Raw genomic sequence first — 16,728 nt, 5'->3', positions numbered from 1 at the left:
CCAGGAAAGGTGATCCTTCCTCAAGGAGGCTATCCTTGGGGCGCAGCAGGACGCAATTCCTCTGCACAGAAAAGCAGGAAAAGGGTCCAAGAAACCTTCATGGCTGAGCGCGGATATCCAGGCTGGCCTGAGGGCAAAGAAAAAAGCGTAGAGGGCAGGGACAAAGAAGGAGTACATCTCCCTGACCCAAGCTTGTAGGGATTTGGTGAGGAAGGCTAAAGCAGCACTGGAGCTTAGATTAGCTTCTGGGATTAAGGATAACAAGAACTTCTTCAAGTATACAGGTAGCAAGAAGAAGTCTCGGGGTAACATTGGACCCCTACAAGCCACAGCAGGGCAGTTGATGACGGACGCGCGAGAGAAGGCAGAACTCTTCAACAAGTTCTTTGCCTCCGTGTTCCTGTCCGCTGACAATGGGTGCTCTCGGGTGACAGCAAAGAGAGGCCCGGGAAGGATGCAAGTTCCCCGACTGTTAGTTCAGACCTAGTTAAGGATTACCTGGAGGGCTTAGATGTGTCCAAGTCGGCGGGCCCGGATAACCTTCATCTGCGTGTGCTGAGGGAATTGGCTGATGTCATTGCAGAGCCCTTGGCACGGCTGTTTGAGGAGTCCTGGTGCTCGGGCCAAGTCCCTGAGGACTGGAAAAGGGCCAATATGGTCCCCATTTTCAAAAAGGGGAGGAAGGAAGAGCCTGGCAACTACAGGGCAGTTAGCCTCACTTCTATCCTGGGGATGGTCTTTGAAAAAAGTGTCAAGGGCCACATTTGTGAGAGCCCTGCAGGGGAAGCGATGTTGAGGGGTAACCAGCATGGGTTCATTCAAGGCCGATCCTGCCTGACTAACTTGGTCTCTTTCTATGACCAGGTAACAAAGAGCTTAGATGGGAAGAAGGAAGTTGATGTCATCTTCTTGGACTTCCAGAAGGCCTTTGACACGGTGTCCCACCCAATTCTGGTGGGCAAGCTGAGGGAGTGCGGCATTGATGAATGCACAGTCACATGGGTGGCAAACTGGCTCCAGGGGTGCACCCAGAGGGTGGTGGTGGACGGGTCGATGTCGACCTGGGAGGGTGTGGGCAGCGGAGTCCCCCAGGACTCAGTCCTTGGGCCGGTGCTGTTCAACATCTTCATTAGCGACCTGGACGAGGGTGTGGAGAGCACCGTGTTCAAGTTCGCTGATGACACCAAGCTGTGGGGTAAAGTGAATACACCGGCAGGCAGGGGCCGCATCCAAGCAGACCTGGATACGTTAGAGAAGTGGGCGGATCTGAACTGGATGCGGTTCAACAAGGACAAGTGCAGGGTGCTGCACCTGGGGAGAGGGAACCAGCATTATGGTTATAGGTTAGGGGCTGACCCTCTCATCAGCACACAGGCAGAGAGGGATCTTGGAGTCAGGATTGACTCCAGGATGAATATGAGTTGCCAATGTGATAGGCAGAGCCAACAGCACCCTGTCATGCATCAACAGGGGCATCACTAACAGCTCTTGCTCCCCCTCTATGTGGCGCTGGTCAGGCTGCAGCTGGAGTACTGTGTCCAGTTCTGGGTGCCGCACTTCAAAAAGGACGTGGAGAACCTGGAGAGGATCCAGAGGAGGCCGCTCATATGGTTGAGGGCCTCCATGGCCAGCCCTATAAGGAGAGGCTGAGGGACCTGAATCTCTTCAGTCTCTGCAGGAGGAGACTGAGTGGGGATCTTGTGGCTGCCTACAACCTTATCAGGGGCCACCAGCAGGGACTTGGGGAAAGTCTGTTCATCAGGGCCCCCCTTGGAGTCACCAGGAACAATGGCCACAAGCTGAGGGAGGATAGGTTTAGGTTAGATATTAGGAAGAACTACTTCATGGTAAGGGTGGCCAGAGCCTGGAATAGGCTTCCCGGAGAGGTGGTGCTCTCACCTTCCCTGGAAATCTTCAAGAGGGAAGCTATCGGCCAGTTAGTCTTACCTCCATCCTAGGCAAGCATTATTCTGGCACACATCCACAAGGGGCCAGCAGGGGATTTCATGCTTAGGGGCAACCATCACGGGTTCATTAGCGGCAGGTCCTGTCAGACCAACCTGGTGGCCTTCTATGATCAGATCACCAAATCCTTAGATGCAGAGGTAGCAGTGGACATAGTCTTCCTGGACTTTTGGAAGGCCTTCAACACTGTCTCTCACCCTGTTCTCATTAAGAAACTGGGGGACTGTGGTGTCGACACCCACACAGTCAATTGGGTCGCCAACTGGCTGGAGGGCCGCATCCAGAGAGTGGTGGTGGATGGGTCATTTCCAGCCTGGAGGGATGTGGGCAGTGGGGTTCCTCAGGGCTCGGTCCTCGGACCCACACTGTTCAACATCTTCATCAGTGACTTGGATGAGGGGTAAAAAGCACCCTGTTCAAATTTGCTGATGACACTAAGATGTGGGGGGATGTGGACACTCTAGAAGGGAGCAATAGGCTACAATCAGACCTAGACAGGTTACAAGGGTAGGCAGATGACAATAGGATGGGATTCAACACAGACAAGTGCAAAGTGATGCACCTGGGGAGGAACAACTGGCACCATGCCTACAGGCTGGGGAACTCCCTTGTCAGTACAAAGGGAGAAAAGGATCTTGGAGTCATCATTGATGCCAAGATGAACATGGGCCGGCATTGTGGGGATGCAGTCAGGAAGGCCAACCACACCTTGTCATGCATCCACAGATGCATCTCAAGCAGGTCCAAGGAGGTGATAATCCCCCTCTATGCGGCACTGGTCAGTTCTGGGTGCCGCACTTCAGGAGGGATGCGGACAACATAGAGAGGGTCCAGAGGAGGGCCATATGCATGATCAGGGGGCAGCAGGGCAGGCCCTACAAGGAGAGGCTATGGGACCTGAACCTGTTCAGCCTCCACAAGAGAAGGCTGAGGGGGGATCTAGTGGCCTGTTACAAACTAGTCAGGGGGGACCAGCAGGCACTGGGGAAGTCCCTGTTCCCCCAAGCACTGCCAGGAGTGACCAGGAATAACGGTCACAAGCTGGCAGAGGGTAGATTTAAGCTAGATATCAGGAGGCGCTACTTCACGGTCAGGGTGGCTAGGATCTGGAACCAACTTCCAAGAGAAGTGGTGCTGGCTCCTACCCTGGTGGTCTTTAAGAGGAGATTAGATGAACACCTTGCTGGGGTCGTTTGACCCCAGTAATCTTTCCTGCCATGGCAGGGGGTTGGACTAGATGATCTACTCAGGTCCCTTCCGACCCTAGAAACTATGAAGAGGAGACTGGATAGGCACCTGGCTGGGGTCTTATGACCGCTGCCACCCCAGTGCTCCTTCCTGCCCATGGCAGGGGGTCGGACTAGATGATCTGTCTAGGTCCCTTCCGACTCATTGATTCTATGAATCTATGGTTCCTAGGACAACATCTACACATCAATTTATAGCAGGGGTGTCAAATTCATCTGGCCCTGTGGGTCGGATGAGTGATGTGGGACCAGTCTCCATGGGCCAGATCACCTCCATGAACTCCGTTCCCTACCAGTCCATGCCTGATATAATGCCTGCAGCGCCCAGGCCAGAATCTGTGCTATACATAGTGCCCATTCCAGCCAGTCCAGGACCCAGGGTTGGACAATGGGGCTCTATGGCCTGGATCTGGCCCACAGGACTATCTTTGGCAACTCTGGTTTACAGAACTGAGGACTAAAAAAACTTGAAGCCTGGTCATAATTTATAGTTTCTGGTGTTATAGTTGGGTTTCATGGAAAAAGATTCCAATATTACAAACAAGGAACTGTGCATAAACAGCAGAATCAGTTTCTCTCTCATAAAAAATAGATTTTTTTCTGTCCTGGAAATGCCCCAAGAGAAAAAAAAATTCAAGGTGGTTTGGAAATAATTCTGGAATTCTACTAATGATTTCCATAGGTCATCAGAAACTCTTATTTCTCAAAGAAGTGATATTGCTTTACTTAGATATCTAATAAGATAACACCACACCCAAATGATAATGAATACATGTCATTATTAGGGAGGACTTGCTTAATTCACGATTTTGTGGATTTCACAAAACCACAAAAATCAGCCATTGTCCGTCAAATCAAGCAAGCAAAAAAAAAATCCCAACAAAAAAACCCCTAACAAAATCAAACTTACGAAAAATAAGATGCTAGTTCCTCAGTGTGGGAGGGAGGGCTGCCAACATGAATGGGAGCAGGCAAGGTGGTGGCTACCCTTTTCCACCCCTCCTGATTGGCTGAGAAGGCTGCTCACCCATTGCACAGCCCTGCCCCTTTCCTCCAATGAGTGGTGAGGGGTGGGGCTGCATAACAGACAGCCCTCTTAGCTAATCAGCACTGGGAGGCAGGACCACCTGGACCCCCTTGGCCCATAAGTGGCGAAGGGCGGACTCTGCATAGAACGGCCAAACAATTGGCTCTGTGAATGGCCTGTGAAAATCGCTTTTGCTCACTGTGACATAGGTAGTTCCCTAGTTATTGCAGATAATATCCTACTCAGTTTTCACATAAGAAGTTGTTAAAGGTTTCATCTGTCCTTCTGTTCCTATTTACTTGATTCGAAGAAAAAGAGTAATTAGTTTATAGAACTAACTATAAAAAAGTAATAAATATTCCTGTTTTTATCCCTGAGGAACCAATTACTTACAGACACTGACAACAGTGGGGAGAAACAGCACCTGTAACCAGCATGATCATTAATAAGCAAATATATGTTAGGTAAGCATTCATCCTGCAGGAGTTGATCCTGTCACTACAGCAGATTTCCTTCTTCTGGGAAAGCAGATCTGGGGCTTTCCTGGAGTTGCCACTAGTCTGATCTATAATTCATGATACATGCGAAGAGCAGAGAAAGAAAACTACCTACTTCCTAGGTTTCAAGAATAAAGTATTCCACACTTCCACCATGCATTAGTTGTTTTAACTACCAATTCCTACTTCCATGCCAAAAATGAGAAACCTTCAAAGCTAACTGACCAATTCAAAAGCTATTTATTATTTATATAGTCTTCCATATACTAATTGTCCTATTAGTAATAAACAAATCAAAACTGATAATGGCTTATGCAACAAACACCAGATAGAATAATTTGTTGCCACTAACAATGTATGTTAGGCACAATTTTAGTACATAAAAAGGTCTTTTGGTTCAAAAACAAAGTAATCTCATTTCTCTTTGATCTCTCCAGAGAATAGACTAAACCCAAGCTGTGTCACGGTGCTCCATAGTGAAATATTTATTAATCCATATGCTCTAATGAAGGGCAGGTTTGTCTCAGAACTAATCTGTGTAGCAGAGAGGTTCCTATAAAACAACTCAGAGGCTTTCATGATGGATACTTCAGAAATGCAAACATTCATCACTCCCTAAGCTGCTCATATCCCAAGGATAGTTTAGAACACTGTAAGATATATATTTTTATTATTATTAAAGGCACTTTTAAGAAATCAAAGACAAAAGATTTAAATGTCCTTCCTAATCTTCAGCTGCTCCCTAGTTTCCACTGCCACTATTGGTGATACCACAAAGGAAATTGTACAATTATAAACCAAACGGGATTTTTAATTTACTCCTGCACATGTTTTAAGGGTTTGGGGGGGGGGAATTGTATGGACAAATACAAATGTTCTACATAGAACTATATTCATACAATGGCTTTCAGAGTTTTGTCAAAGAATAATCAGCATCACTTATATAACCAAACACAATTTTTGCTACTTGCTTATAAACAATTAAAGTTCGCCTAATAATGAATTTCCTTCCTAGCATAATCAAAATCAAATCTGAAATGCACCAAAAGGTACCATAAATAATACCTCTTTGCTGCTTAATGTTGTGGTTCACATCTGATGACTCTAGGCAACCAAAGACTAGAGTCTCTTGTGGCATGGCACAGATTTCTAAGCTGAATATTATAACAATGTTCTTGATGATATGACTGCACACTGTCCAAGACTGAAGTAGTGTTCCATACTCAGGGAACTACACAGAAGTGCTGAAGAAACAACTACATTCTCTGTTGACATGTATCAGAACTGTAAAATGCTGATAATATGCTAAGGAAAAACATGAATACACTTTATATGCCATGTCACTTCTAACTTACTATGAATATGTAGCATGAACTGTAGTGACGCAAACTTAAATCCTGTGGCTTGATTCATAGATGCTAGGGTCAGAAGGGACCTCAACAGATCGAGTCCAACCCCCTGCCTAGGCAGGAAAGAGTGCTGGGGTCAGATGACCCCAGCCAGATGCCCATCCAGTCTTCTCTTAAAGACCCCCAAGGTAGGGGAGAGCACCACTTCCCTTGGAAGCCCATTCCAAATTTTGGCCACCCTTACTGTGACGAAGTTTTTCCTGATTTCTAGCCTAAATCTGCTGTCTGTCAGTTTGTGACCATTGTTCCTTATTACCCCAAGAGGCACCTTGGTGAACACAGCACCTCCGATTCCTTGCTGCATCCTCCTAATGAATTTATAGGCAGCCATGAGATCAGCCTTGCGGAGGCTGAAGAGGTCCAGATCCTTCAGTCTCTCCTGTCAGCGCTTGTCCTGTAAGCCCCTAACCATACAAGTGGCCCTCCTCTGGACCCTCTCGAGTCTATCACCATCCTTCTTGAAGTACAGTGCCCAAAACTGGGCTCCACCTGTGGTCTGACCAATGCCACACTGAAGGAAAGTATCACTTCCTTGGATCTATTTGTCATGCACTGGATGTGTGGTTTGCTTTGCTGGTGATTTCGTCACAGTGATGACTCATGTCATCATGGAGTCCACTATGACTCCAAGATCCCTTGCCACTTCTGTGCTTCTGAGAGGGTCACTTCCCAGCCAGTAGGCATGCTGGATATTTTGGCACCCTAGGTATAGCACTCTGCACTTGCCCTTGTTGTAGTGCATCCTATTGTGGACTGCCCACTTTTCTAACCTGTCCAGGTCTGCCTGCAATCGTTCCCTACCCTCCAGAGTGTTCACTTCACCCCACTATTTAGTATCATCCACAAACGTGGACAGAGTACACTTCACACCCACATCTAAGTCACTGATGAATATATTGAAGAGTACAGGTCCAAGGACTGAACCCTGCGGGACCCTTCACACCCTGCACATCCTTCCAGGCTGATACTGACCCATTTACTACCACCCTCTGGGTATGACTGCTAAGCCAATTTGCCACCCACCAGTCCATGTAAACATCTACGTCACAGCTTCTTAATTTATTTATGAGACTGGGATGAGATACTGTATTGAAAGCCTTGCTAAAATCCAAGAAAATGACATCCACCTCTACTCCTGTGTCTAAGCATTTTGTGACTGTCATAAAACGAATCCAGATTGGTCAGGCATGATCTACCTGCTATGAATGCTGGTTTCCTTGCTGCATTATTTTCCCCACTGGACTGTCACAAATATGATCCTTCATAATCTTTTCAAAGACCTTTCCAAAGATGGAGGTGAGACTGACTGGCCTATAATTACTCGGATTCTCCTTCCGCCCCTTCCTGAAAATAGGGACCACATTGGTCCTTTTCCAGTCCTCTGGAACCTGACCTGAGTGCCACAAGTGTTCAATCAGCCATGCCAGTGGTTTCATAGATTTCACAGACATTAGGTCTGGAAGGGACCTCAGAAGATCATTGAGTCCAGTCCCCCACCCAAAGGGCAGGAAGTCAGCTGGGGTCATAGGATCCCAGCAAGATAAGCATCCAATTTGCTCTTGAAGGTGTTCAGTGTAGGTGCTTGAACCACCTCCGCTGGCAGACTGTTCCAGACCTTGGGGGCTCGGACAGTAAAGAAATTCTTCCTTATGTCCAGCCTGAAACGGTCTTGTAGTAGTTTATGACCGTTCAACCTAGTCATCCCTTGGGGTGCTCTGGTGAACAAACGTTTCGCCAGATACTGGTGGTCACCCCAATAAACTTGCAGGTGGCCATCAGATCACCCCTGAGCCTGCTATGACACCCGCCAATTCCTTCAGTACTCTCAGATGCAGCTCATCCGGGCCTGCTGACTTGCAATGTTCAATGTGAGAAGAAAAACCCTACTGTGAAATTATAGCTATGTCACTGGTAAAATAAAAAAATTACAATCTGAGAATTAATTCAAACGTTGGAGCCCTCCCTCAGAAAGGGGAGCTCCCATTTCACCCTAACCAATCCAGTGCATGACATATAAAACAAGACTCCAGATATGTTTTTCCATTTACGACTATTGTTTAAGAATAAGATGAACATGGGCTGACAATGCGAGGTCACGGTTGGAAGGGCTAAACGGACCTTGTTGTGCATCCCCAGTTTTTTCTCCTGCCCAGGCAGGGGGGTGGACTTGAAGATCTACAAGGTCCCTTCCGACCCGACTTCTATGATTCTATGATACCAGAACTCCTTAGCGCACTTCGCTCCTTCTCTCACTGTTCTAGACACAGTAGGACCCTGAAGTCACATTTAATTCTGTTTTTGTTTCTCTCCAGACAGAATTTCAGTGCTATAATGATATTCACACTCTAACAAGGCTACCTTAGCAGACCAAGGACAGAACTAAAGCTGGGGAAAGCACTATTTTTAATGTTGTCAAAGAAAAAATTCCCTTTGGGGTGAACTCTGAAATTACTTCTTAGGTTCCTGTTACTCAGAAAAGCATTCTGCAAAAAAAATCTCCCAGTCTACAATAGACTCAAAGGCTTTGTTGAGAGACAGATCAAGAGGGGAGTCACATCTCACAGGCTCAGAAGTGGTGTGTAACTATGATTCAAACACTAAAACTGTTGTCACTTCCCAGATATTAAAATAATTTAAATATTTAGAAGCAATGGAAAAATAATAGGTTCATGAATTTTCACCTTTGTTTTCTTCAGAAGTAGGTTTTTCTTCAGATTCGTCTAAAGAGTTTTTTGAAACACTTTCAGGAGAAAAAACAGCTTCAGATTTATTGCTCTTCTCGGGTTCAAGTCTGGACCTACAAGCATAGGAGCAAATATATTAACTAATTTCATCCAGCTGGATTTCCCTAGAATGACAATAAGGTGTTAATCAAAGTTTACTTGTAGATACACTATATAGGAACTCAGCCTTGCAAAACTCATATGAAAATTAACCAATCAAAATACAAAATCTACTTGCCATCTTGTTCTACATCATTTGATAGTAAGAAAGAAAATGAATATTAGTCAACTCACTCCTAGAAAAGTAAGGATATGAGTTAAGTAGAATTTTGTAAGGCTGCAGTAAATGAAAACAACAGATTTCAATAAACTTCCTTTAAAACCTGGTATATTAAAATGCCAATTTTAGGAGATTATTTTGAAACAAAAAATGTTAATGTTCCTTAAGTTTTTTGCAGTAATGGACAATCTGACATTACTTTTCAAGTAGTCTAAGTACTTGGTTTGAAAAACAGTTGTTTTGCTCAGTATAATGGGGCAGTCACTCCTTTCACCAGGCAGTTATTTTTCCTGGGGCAAACTTGTCCCCACAGAAAACAACATACATAATAAAACAAACAAATGCACAAACAACAAATGGATAAACCAAAGCCTGTGGTCCTTCCTCAGACCCTGAGAGGACAACTTTGGCTCTGTGCTTGCTCCTCTCCCTTGCTAATCCTCCCTGGGAATTAACTTCCTCTAATCATCCCCGGCAGCTGGCCCAAGGCTCCTAACCCCTGCAGCTGGGTCCTAGCCTCTAAGCCATGCACCTTCTTGCACATCCCCCACTCCCAAGAGTGGAGCCTAGGACACACTCTTCCATTTTTTTAATCCTCCCACCCCCATTTGGGAGAGAAAGTCTGTATTTGCACGTGCAGTTCCAGGGCAGATGCATACAGAGAAATCAAAAGGCTGCAGGGACAGGTACTATCTTGTCAACTGGAGGTTGGCCTCCTGCATACTATTAAGCCATGTTAAAGGGGCATGGCCAGTGACCAACGAAAAATGGGCCCTTAGGAGGTAGTACCGGTGGGTCTCAACTGTCCACTTAAATTGCTATATACTCCTTTTCTATTACAACATATTTCTGCTCTTGGGGGAGGAGCTTTCTGCTGGGCTATAAAATGAGGTGTTCTCCATCTCAAACTCCTGGGAAAAAACAGCCCCCAAGCCTCACTCTGAGACATCTGTCTGCAATATAAATTCCTTTGTTAAGTCTGGGCTGCAGAGAACCAGCACATTGTATAGTAGCTGATTTACTTTCCCAAATGCTGTCTCATGCTTGGGTGACCACTGGATCCTTTACAGTGCCCCTTCTGCAGCAGGTCAGTTAGTGGGAGCCCCATAGTCACCGACTTTGATTTTTGCCAGTTGGTGCTTGCAGACATAATAAATAAATAAACCAAACAAAAAACCTGGTGCTTTACTTTAAACTTGGCACATTAAATGCCAAGCCATGCACATGCCCAAGAGGGGCAGCAGTTACTTCGACCTGGCTCTGCAGCATCTGTGAAGATTGGGCACTTTAATGGGGCCTTTTTGGCACTGTTATGTAATAGCTCATTGAATTAGCTTCCGCTAAAAGCATCAAAAAGCCCTGCTGAAGTGCCCAGTTGAAGCACCCAGTCTTTACAGATGCTGCAGAGCTGGGTTGAAGTAATGTGTTACTTCTGGAAAGCATGGGGATTTTTTAGGGGTTTTTTTTTTGTAACATCTGCAAGCATGGTTGTGGGTGCTGAGCACCCGCTAATTTTTTTCGGTGGATGGTTGAGCCCTGGAGCACCCAGGGAGTTAGCATCTATGAGTGGGGCTGTGATGGGAGCAAATTGTGGGATGAATTGCAGACAGTAGCTTGCTAAGCCCAAGAATGACTTCACCTGCCTTTTAGTACTGGTAATTCCACCAAGGCCTTTACTTTACTTTGTTCACTAAGGGCCTGACCTTGCCATTTCCCAGTATATATCTTAGGTATCTAGTCTCCGTGTATCCCAGGTGAGATTTAGCAGCGTTGGCTTGGCCATGAGACCAGCCACTTGTATTGATCATGACACCTCTCTCACCTGTTGGAGGTGTTTCACCTATGTGTTGGCAAATATTACTATGTTGTCCGGACAAGTAGCCACATCTGCCTGGTGCGGGTGGAGTACTATGACCATTAGGAAGGTCACAAGGGTTCCATGGAGACCAAAAGGCACAGCCTGGAGATGCTAAAGTCCCCAGGGTATTGCAAAGGCTGTGAATTCCCAGGACGCTGGGTCCAGAGGCATTTGCCAATATCCTTTGGTTAAATCCAGGGTGATTATTTATTTTGTGTTGCTAATTCCTTCCATCATTTTATCTATTCTGGGCATAGGGTAAATCAGTCAATACAAAACTGGATGGTATGATTAACCTTTGGTACCAAAACAATTGGTCTATTCCATTCCAATCAGACCTCTACAGGTTACAAGGGTGGGCGGAGGAGAATAGGATGGGTTTCAACACAGACAAGTGCAAGGTGATGCACCTCGGGAGGAACAACCGGCACCATACCTACAGGTTGGGGAACTCCCCTCTTATCAGCACGGAGGCGGAAAGGGATCTGGGGGTCATCATTGACTCCAAGATGAACATGGGCCGGCAGTGTGGAGAGGCAGTCAGGAAGGCCAACCGCACCTTGGCATGCATCCACAGATGCATCTCGAGTAGGTCCAAGGAGGTGATCCTCCCCCTCTATGGGGCACCGGTCAGGCCACAGCTGGAGTACTGCGTCCAGTTCTGGGCGCCGCACTTCAAGAGGGATGTTGACAGCATGGAGAGGGTCCAGAGGAGGGCCACTCATATGATCAGAGGACAACAGGGCAGGCCCTATGAGGACAGGCTGCGGGACCTGAACCTGTTCAGCCTCCAAAAGAGAAGGCTGAGGGGGGATCTAGTGGCCTGTTATAAACTAGTCAGGGGGGATCAGCAGACATTGGGGAAGTCACTGTTTCCCCGAGCACCGCCAGGAGTGACCAGGAATAACGGTCACAAGCTGGCAGAGGGTAGATTTAGGTTAGATATCAGGAGGTGCTACTTCACAGTCAGGGCGGCTAGGGTCTGGAACCAGCTTCCAAGAGAAGTGGTGCAGGCTCCTATCCTGGGGGTGTTTAAGAGGAGGTTAGATGAACATCTTGCTGGGGTCATTTGACCCCAGTATTCTTTCCTGCCATGGCAGGGGGTCAATACCATCCAGTTTTGTATTGACTGATTTACCCTATGCCTAGAATAGATAAAATTGAGTGTCAGAATTCCACAGCTCAACTTGAGGATGATCTGGTATTCAATTAGTGTAGTTCTGCCCAGAAACCCTGTAAACAATTCTAAGTTCCTCCAGCAGGCTTTGTATTTCAGCCCATGGAGACTGGGTCAACCCCCAACCTCCCCCCCCAACCATTTGACAAATTTTATCAACATCCCCTTCACTGTTTGATTAAACCTTTCTACTAATCCATCTGTTTGGGACTAATCCATTCATACACTGAAGTCTTTATAGAATGGACCATGAATAAGCCCCAAGCCTCTTGCAGTAGCCAGGACATGAAGACCGTGGCCTGGTCAGTTAAAACCTCCTTTGGAACACCCACCTAGGACAATGCCTGTAGCAGCTCAGAGGCTAGTTTGTGCTGTAGCCAAGCTCACTAGCTTGGGTCTTTTCCACCCCGAAATGGCCTCATATGGTACATCATAGGCTAATTTCAAAACCTGACTGTGGTGCTTATTTGGCACTAATAGTTGGGACCTTGTCTTTGATCACCCTCATCAAGAGGTCCCCTTGAAACTCAGACTGGGGATCCTGGGCTGCTAAACTTGCATCCATTACAACCCAAATCAACCATCTATAAAGATGGGCATATACTAGGCCCTCCCTTTGATCATGAATGAAATCCTGGCCTTCACCCACCTGGTCCAGTCCACTCTCCTAAGGAGTCCCTAAGGTTCCCTGACCCTTTGCATCCTCTGGAGGTGGGGTCAGATTTCATTGAACCCTGACCTACTCTGCGAGTCCCAATTGGTCTAGTATGGCAGCTTTAAGGGTCTTGTAAGCTGGAGGTGATTACACCTCCAGGGCCTGGTAAGCAGCCTGTGCCACCCCAGTTAACAGAGGGACCCCCTTCACAGCCCAAGTGTCCTGTGGCCACTGATAGGTCTCTGCCACCCACTCAAAAGTTGTGAGGAAGGCCTCCAGGTCATCTTCAAGTCCCATCTGATGGAGTGAGCACTCTACCCTCTATACGCAGGAAATCAGGTGAGTCACCAACTTGACGGGAGGGGGAGGGGGGTCTGCCTTGACTACAAATGAAGTTTCAGGTATTTTTGCAGTTGCTGGGGCTGCTCCCTGTACAGCTGTTGTTGATGGAGCTGAAGCTGCTGGAATAGCTGCTGTTGCTGCTGTTACAGCCCCTCTAGCCATTTTTGCAGGACTCCTGTCTCCACTGCTGAAGTTAAATTTAGACTGCTCGTGTTCTCCACTATGTGTAGCGGGTTATCACTCCTTTCACCAGGAAGTTTTATTTTTTTCTGGGGAAAACCTGCCCCACAGAAAACAACATAAACAATAAAGCAAACAAATATATCAATAACAAACAGCTAAATTAAAACCTGTGGTTCTTTCTCAGACCCTGAGAGGGCAACTGTGGCTCTGTGCTTCCCCCTTCTCTTGCTACCCTCCCTGGGGGGTTTTTAACTTCCTCTAGAGTCAGCAAATCACCCCTGTTAGCTGGCCCAATGCTCCTAGGCAGGTAGGCTATTGCTCTCTAACCCCCGGCAGCTGGGCTCCAGCTCCGGAGCCATGTATCTTGTTACGCTCAGCAAACAAAAAAAAATCTCATAGCTCAGTCAAAAGGAAAGAATCTTGTGTCCATACACTGTTTACTGCACAGCAGAATAGATTACTTAGAAGCAAAGCAAGAAAGTTTACCAGATGGACAGATTTAAAGTAGCTCCAATTCTTTGTTATATATTCTGTGATCTTAACAAGAAATCAACATAAAACAGAAGTTATCAGAAGGACAGTCAGCAATCACCTATGAAATATTTGCCATACATATTTCACCAATGATGGTGCAAACATATCATAATTTTGGGACTGAAAAATAACAGCAATATATTTAATTCAGTAACTTCAGATGTTTACTTAGAATTCTGTAACAGCAAATAAACTGTTTAACTACTATGCTGTGATATGAAGAATGTAAAGAACACACCTCATATTTTAAAATTTTTGAGTACTGCTGAAAATCTGCTAGGTAATAAGAAACTAAAAATAGCATTTGTAGTGTTAGCTTTCCAAAAAAGTAGTTAATTTCATATATGACTTGTAATCTTTTGCTGCTTGACAGAGGTATTGCTTGTGGTTCTTTCACAGATGTTTTCTTTTAATTATTTTACTGTGTTCAAGTATTAGCAAAAATTGGTATATTATCTATGTAAGAGATTGCTCAAATATAAGCAGACATCAAAACTGGACAGAAAGCCTAATTTGATTGCCCTCAGGACAGAATATCCAAAAAGATAAAAGAAACAAACATCTTTATTTGGACCTAAAATTTGGTTAGAAGAAGTAGGGATTCAGGAGAAAGGCTTGGTAAATCTGCACAATAGAGAAAAGTCTAACATAAGCTTTAGTTGTCCATACACTTCATATTATTATTCTAACATGATTAAATTGCTCATTTCCTAGATAATAAAAAACTTTGTTTTTACCAAGACTTTTGTTTTTTCTTTAAAAGTGTGTATGCTGTCAGAGATTCCAATCTGCACCTAGGATGAGAAGCTTAAAGTCTGACATTTGTTAAAAAAGGGGTAGGCAACCCCCAGTATGGGTGCCACTTTGTAAGTATGCAGAAGCATTTTGCTTGACATGTGCTCCTCAGGGTAGACAGTGGGGAAAGGGCCAGGGCTGTAAAACAAGGATTGGGCCCCTCACGGCTCTCCTGCCATCCGCCCCGGCATGCTAACATCTTACAAGTCATGGCTGTGGGTGTTTTTGGCACTACGCCCAAAAACATTGCTGACCTCTGAGTTAAAACTTTAAGTAGGTAACAAGCATTACTGTCTGTTTAATCTAACTACACAAAGTTATATAAAAGTCTTATTGACTTTGTACTTCTCAGCCCTTCACTTTGGGCAATTAGTCATAAGTGTTTGGCAGAACTTTTTATCACAACAATTGTAATCATACAGAGTCAAGTTATATTATGTCATAAACTTAAAATACTCAGGACCTTTGTTTAAGATTTTGCAATGTTCATCAAAATTAAAATAAACTAGATTGACTTAATCTTGAGACCATACTAAAAGGTCTGTGTTAATTGTGTTAACAAGCATATATTTAATACCTACTAAACTGTACTAAAGAAGATCTATTGCAGGATTGACTATTAAATAAATGTATCTCTTTATTATTTTAATCCTCAACTTCCAAAGTACATTAATGTACCAGTTTTTTCAATTAAAATGAATAAAAAGCTTGCAATACAGAAGACTTTAAGAAAACCTCGTTTAAGTGATAAAACAGATTCTTATTCTCATACAAGGTATACCCTGAAATCCTGAGGGAAATTAGAAATCAAGTAGTTGTAGAGGAAAAAAAAATGGCTTTTTCATAAAAGTCATTGAAAAGATTGGTTTATGCCCTGTAATTTATTTATATTGAATTTTAATTTATATAGCAATGTAGCCATTATGTTACATCTGTAATGTATACATTCTCTACTTGGCTAACATCTGTTTGTCAGTTCCCACACTTGAGTAAAATAAATGGCAAAGCCACATCCTTCGGTCTTCCAGAAACGTTGCGGGATTTTTTTCACTTGTTGATTTTTTATGTGGTTTTTTTTATGGTGGGGTTTTTTCCCCCCTTTAAAATGTTACAAGACTGCTTAGAACATAGAAATATTCCAAGTTCTAGTGTAGCAATTTTTCACTGTTCCATAAAATTAAGTTGTTCTCCTACTTGAATATGTGAGAAATCTTGGAAATAGGCTTCACATTGTAATTATAGAAAAAGGACATGGAAAGTGGTATAACAGGGAGTACTTATTAACCAATTAGATGGTTACTAGCATCACAGGCTACTTGCAGATGTGGAACCTACTCCCCTCCCCACCAAACCTGCACTTTACCGGAAGAAGCAGCAAGTTAGTTTGACCCAGCTCTGCAGGGACTCTGCATAGATCAGGCACTTCAGCAGGGCTTTTTGGTGCTTTTATGTAAAGCTGATTCAATCAGCTATTAGAAAAAAGTGCCAAAAAAGACCCACAAAAGCACCCGACCTATACAGAGCCAGGCTGGATTAATGTGCTGCCTCTATTAGGCATGTGCTGGGCTCAGTGCAGGAGCGTGTCGAGTTTAAATTAAAGTAAAGCATGTTTTGATTTTTTTTCCATGTCTGCAAACAGCTATGCTGTCTATCTTCAAAATTCAATATTAAAAACGCTGAATCTGACAAGACAGTTCATCTAATGTGCAAGAATGTTCCATTTGAGTTTGTTTCTAGCTTGTAGTTTCACCTGGGGGTGCTACATTTCAACAGTTATGAAGAATTTCAGGGGACAAATCCTGACTCTTCCAAATAGTTGGTTTATACCCTTCTGCAAAATAAAAATAAAACAGTTTTCCAGTATTCATTTCTAAGGGGAGAAACCTTGAGTGAATCTTGTCATCATTGATTATAGATGTATTTCACAATTCTGAATGCAACATACTCCCCTGGGATTTAAAAAACCCCACCCTACTAGTTTTTAATTTAAACAACACCTGCCATGTTCAATTTCCAACACATAAAGGAGTATGACT

The 16,728-nt window shown here is 44.6% G+C and overlaps 1 protein-coding gene across 2 annotated transcripts in view; it reads right to left on the bottom strand.

Moving 5' to 3' along the window:
- STX18 (syntaxin 18) overlaps positions 1-16,728 on the bottom strand; it is a 118,926-nt gene that overhangs the window by 22,904 nt on the left and 79,294 nt on the right. For both annotated transcript variants that reach the window (XM_090035579.1, XM_090035580.1), the window contains exon 6: positions 8,827-8,942. In XM_090035579.1, coding sequence (XP_089891705.1) covers positions 8,827-8,942 — 116 coding nt within the window. The remainder of the gene's footprint in view (positions 1-8,826; positions 8,943-16,728) is intronic.

The sequence above is a fragment of the Crocodylus siamensis genome, chromosome 2, assembly GCF_052110815.1.
Source record: "Crocodylus siamensis isolate JL-2025a chromosome 2, ASM5211081v1, whole genome shotgun sequence".
In the NCBI taxonomy this organism is placed as follows: domain Eukaryota; kingdom Metazoa; phylum Chordata; order Crocodylia; family Crocodylidae; genus Crocodylus; species Crocodylus siamensis.
This window is presented reverse-complemented; position numbering and strand designations above follow the sequence as displayed.